Below are 5,150 nucleotides of genomic sequence, written 5' to 3'. Positions count from 1 at the left end.
CTTCCTCGTTTTTACTTCTACTTCGGGAATCAACTCTATACTTTGGTCGTTTCTTAACGATTTTACTCCTACTTACATCTAATTTGTTCTCGTAAGCTTTTACTTATTTATTCTTGACACTCTTTGCCAGTATTTTCTCAAAAGTATTTCCAATTAGCTTCTTAATTCACAAAATCTTAGTCATATCACATCTTGCACCAAATTTTCTCAAGCACACACAGTCCAATCAAAAAATCATGCAAGAATCAACACACTTATTCCAAATTAAAGTGTTATACCTTTTTCAAGACTGTGACTGCCGGCCTGAGTCTGCCCTATGACCATGATCCTCCCTGGTACGGCTCCTCCCGGACGTCCCTGTTGAGGTCCTCCACGCCCCTGATTGCCATTCCTGTGTGGGCCCCCACCTGATTGGTTCCCACGACCCATCCCTCGGTATGGTGCCTAACTGGGCTGACCTCTAGACAGCTGGCTTTGGGTTGGACCCTGGGGTCTCTTCATCTTGGGGTGCCAACAAATGACAGCTCTATGTCCGGGCTTACCGCAATTGAAACATGTCATGGGTCTTCCTCCACAAGTAGTCCGAGGGTGATCCTTGCCACACCTCAAGCAAACCATGCTCCTCACACTCGATAGTCCTCCAGCTCCAACTCCCTGTCCCATTATCGGATTCTTTCTTTCTCCACCTTGGTTGTCCTTTCTTGCTACCAGATTGAACCTATGCCCCTTGCTAGACTGTGAGTCATTTCCCTCGCTCTTCTTCTTCATTCCATGTATGGCATCCCGCTGTAGTTGTTGAATCCTGGAGTGACTGCCAGCTGCATCATAAGCTTCGATCAAAGTGGCAAACTTCGTCGCAGCAAACAACCTTTGTGCATCGTAGTGCAGTCCTCGGACAAACTTTCGGGCTTTACTAGCCTCGTTCAGTGCTATGGTGGGAGCGAAACAAGACAACGCCACAAATCGGGCGTGATACTCCTGAACTGTCGAGCTTCCTTGCTCCAGGTGCAAGAACTCCCCATACTTTGCAGCTTTAACATGCTCTGGGTAGAACCTCTCTCTTAGTACTGTCTTGAACATTTCCCAATCAAAACCTTCTCTTTCCTTAATGGTCGGTCCCTCCATCACCCACCAGTGATCAGCTTCTTCTTGAAAATAGTACACATCGGCCTCCACTCGCTGGTCTACCGGATAGCCTACTACATCGAACGTCTTGTCAAACGTACGGATCCAATTCTCAAGGACTTCGGGGTCCGCCTGGCCCAAGTAGCTCGGTGGGTTGCATCCCGTGATCTTTCTAGACACATCCCCGCCGTTATTGTTCCCATTTAGCATGGCGGCTCCGATGGTCTGAGTCAGCTGCGTAAGCTGGCGTAAGCTCTCAATCAGATCAGTGGACGATGATGCTCTTGGCCCCGAGGAACGAGGAGTCTCTTCTCTAACTCTTCGCGGTGGAATCGCGATAGTCCTTTAACAGGCTCAAAACAGATCATCTTGGTTAGTACTTCTATGAGTTAGGTGATTCTAACTTCTCTATTCTTAAAGCAAGGCTTACAAAAAGTAAAGCACAACAAACAAAAGTATAGACTTGTATACTTCTTACTCTTAATAACTTCACAAAGTTTTCTTTCATACTTTAACTTCTATCTTTTGCTTTCTATTTTAACTTTCGAAGTCTCAACTTCTAGCTTTCTCAGCTTTTCACTTCTACTTTCAACTTTCAAACTCTTGGTTTTTCACTTTCAATTTCTCACATTTAACTTCTCTACTTTACTTTCAAAAGATAAGAAAGTTGCACTTTAAACACCTTGATAAAGCACATAAACAGTTAAGCAAGCGTAAGGAAACTCACAACCTCACCACATTCCTAACTGTTACTTAGAGTTTTTTCTTAATTCCAATTCTCATACTTAGTCACTGAACTTAGAGTCTTTCTCATCTCAAATTTCATAACTTAGGGCTCTTCCTTTAACTTATCCTTCCTAGGATTTCACTTAGAGTTCTCTTCTTAGCTTGTCCTTCCCAGGACTTCAACTTAGAGGTCTTTTCTTAACTTGTCCTTCCTAGGACTTTCACTTAGAGTTTCTATACTCAATCTTAAGGGTCAAACTTCTTAAGTCTCCCACGGTTTGTACCGCTCTGATACCAACTTGTAACACCCCACTTTTCTTAAACCTAAATAACAAACTTAACCTTGAATGATAAACTAGAACAGCGGAATAAACTTTACAAAAACAACTCAAAGGAGGTGTTACCGCTACAATTACCCTTCACAGTAATTGCACAGGCAAAGGTAGAAAACTAAAACATCAAACTTTTACTAACATTAAATAACTAGGGGATAAAACATGGTGTCCAGCACCATCAAAACAGTAGGTGAGTCAACTAACAACCTCAAAACAGTCAACAAAAGAGTTTAGACTACAAAAGCTAGCTATGCTAGTCTAGTCTAACTCGTACTCTCTCACGAACTGGGCCCACCTGAAAGGGGTTAACAAACAAGCAAATAGAAAACAAACCCGTTAGCACGAAGCTAAGTATAACGCCATTCAACCCTATAAAGTACTACAGTATATACTTTTGGAAAACAATTTTTACATACACTTAGATCAAGGATTCTCAAACACTTAGGCAACATTTAAACATGTTCATCAGGGTTTCTATATGCTTGCAACCTAATTAACAAATAGGCATGCGTACACAATTATTTAGCTTATCAACAAGCTCATACTTTCACATACTTATCTTATCAATAATATCATATTATCATATATCTCAATAGGCAATCTCATGCTAACACATAACTCAATAAGCAATCTCGTGCAGTCATATACTCAATATGCAATCTCGTGCAATCATATTCTGAATATGCAATCTCGTGCAATCATATACTCAATATGCAATCTCGTGCAATCATATACTCAATATGCAATCTCGTGCACTCATGTAATCTCTAAGCAATCTCATGCCATCATATACTCATCATGCAATCTCATGCACTTAACTTGATCATGCAATAAAATGAACATGATGCTCTAATATAAGTATAGATAGATATACATATACACTCTTTTGTAAAAAGAATACTTTTTTCTGTGGAGGTTTCTTAGAGTCACAATGACTCGCTTTCTTTCTCTTGAGTCTTTTGACTCACTTTCTTTCTTTACTCGTGGGCAAGGTAGGAACTTCACCATAGTGTGAACGGACCTATCCGGGCTCGGCATCTAGCCGGCCTAATAGTCATCTCGCCCACAGAACCAATCTCGTGGTTCTTTTCTCAAACTCTGTGGAATCAGGTATCGAACTATCAGCGTGCACACCCCCTGAACAGGATTCCAAGCCTGGCGAGCAGTTTCCAACCTAGTAACTCGGGAATATCTACCTCGTTACTTCATATCGGATCGCAATGTCTGTTTCTTTCTTTACTTTCACTTTTCACTGCTTTGTCGGTTCTATCCGATCTTATCTCTTTACTTCCGGAAAGACATAGTCCTAACGGGCCTCCAAAAATACTATTTGCCTCACAATAGATAGCATATAGATATATCTCATCCAACTTCTTTACTTATGCAACTCATGCACATAACTTTTCAACAACTTCTCTTTTCTCACAAATTGGAAATCATTTATCATGCAACTAGATAATGATTTTCCAAAATAGATATAAGTTTTTGAAAATAGTACTTAGGCTCACATTGGCCACTTATGCACTTTAAAACATGGCATGCTCAAATATGCACTTTACTATAAAATATGCTTCAAAACTTCTTTCACTGTGAACTCTCAACAATTGCATAAACATGCTTATAAATCATAACTTAGCAAATCTTCTTAGGTAAACATTTAGCAAGTAATCAACATGCACTTGAACTTAAAATACTCAACATAATCTCATTTACTGTAACCTAGCATTCAAGAAGAACATGCTCTGTACACTTCAACATTTAACATTCTTAGCAAAATTCTCAACAAGTCATAATAGACATTTGAGGCATGCTTTTCTAGCAAAACTTAACAAATAGAGTCTGTGATTCTTAGTCTAACAATCAAACCATTACATGCTCTAAAATCAAATAACTAAGTCTGATGCTTCTCAATTCTATCCACTGTAAACATACTCAGACAACTTCTGTAACATATTTCTTCACAAATTCCATCACAAAATGCTCAATACTACTCCGAACTCAAGGAAATCAAATCCTACTTGTGCGTCGTGAGATCTTGAGTGTCCAAGCCTCAAGGGCCCGCGAGTTCCGATCTGAAACGACACGTAGCTGAGCCACAAGGGCCCGGCCACTGCATAGACTTTGCCTAGCGAGGCTTGTGGCGGGGCTTGAGGAGCCCCGCCGCATGGAACCGCCAAGCGGTGGCCTAGGGCCACGGCTCTAGCCTGGAGCCGTGCCCTAGGGCCGCTCCTCCACGGGGCTTGCCAACGGTCCTTGCCTAGGGCCGTTGGCTAGTCCCGTGTCTCATCTTGTGCACACTGTTTTATGCACCAGTGAGTTTCTTCTCCACCTGTAATGCAATATCAGGCAACCAAACACTTCCAAATCATCAACAACACATCATAGATCATCAATAGATCACCTAATAGCTCAAATACACCAATGTTCTAGCATTTCAACTCACTTCAGCAAAACAAAAAGATTTCACAGAGTCAATAAAATAAACTTTTGGAGTCCATGGGGTTATACCTTTGTAGGTTCCCCCCTTTTTGCTGGGATTCCACCTTTTTCCCAAGCTCGCTAAACCGTCCTTCACCTCCTAACATCTCAAACAAACCAGACAACCAACTTAATACTAAGTTCTCAGAGAGATAGGATAGAAGGAAATGCAGAGAAGAAATGGAAGGCTAAGATTGGATGAAAACTTATTGTGTTTTCCTTTGGCTTTCTTTTAGAGCTTTTGGGGAAGACAAGGTTGGGAATCAAGAGGCAAAGGTCTGGAAATTGTTCAATATATAGTGGCACTCAACCCTAGGAGAATCAACAATGATTGGTGGAGGGTAAAGTGGTATTTTGGTGGTTGTTCTAAAAAGATCAGACAAGGTGTTTATATGGTTGTGGTCTACCAAGCTTCATGGACCAAGTCTAGAATCATAGTTTAAAATAGTTTTTTGGGTGAAAATGCATTTTTCCAAAAATAATTTC

General features: G+C 40.9%; 1 protein-coding gene across 1 annotated transcript; it reads right to left on the bottom strand.

The window, feature by feature from the left end:
• Positions 1-444: 444 nt before the first annotated feature.
• On the bottom strand, positions 445-1,335 carry LOC109179596. The gene has a single exon (XM_019329097.1). It carries the CDS (start codon positions 1,333-1,335, stop codon positions 445-447), a length of 891 nt encoding a protein of 296 aa, XP_019184642.1.
• Between the last annotated feature and the right edge of the window lie 3,815 nt (positions 1,336-5,150).

The sequence above is a fragment of the Ipomoea nil genome, unplaced genomic scaffold, assembly GCF_001879475.1.
Source record: "Ipomoea nil cultivar Tokyo-kokei standard unplaced genomic scaffold, Asagao_1.1 scaffold0937, whole genome shotgun sequence".
NCBI lineage: Eukaryota > Viridiplantae > Streptophyta > Magnoliopsida > Solanales > Convolvulaceae > Ipomoea > Ipomoea nil.
This window is presented reverse-complemented; position numbering and strand designations above follow the sequence as displayed.

Excerpts from the sequence above, each read along its gene's own strand:
- LOC109179596 (XM_019329097.1), bottom strand. The coding sequence starts at position 1,335 with ATGCTAAATGGGAACAATAACGGCGGGGATGTGTCTAGAAAGATCACG.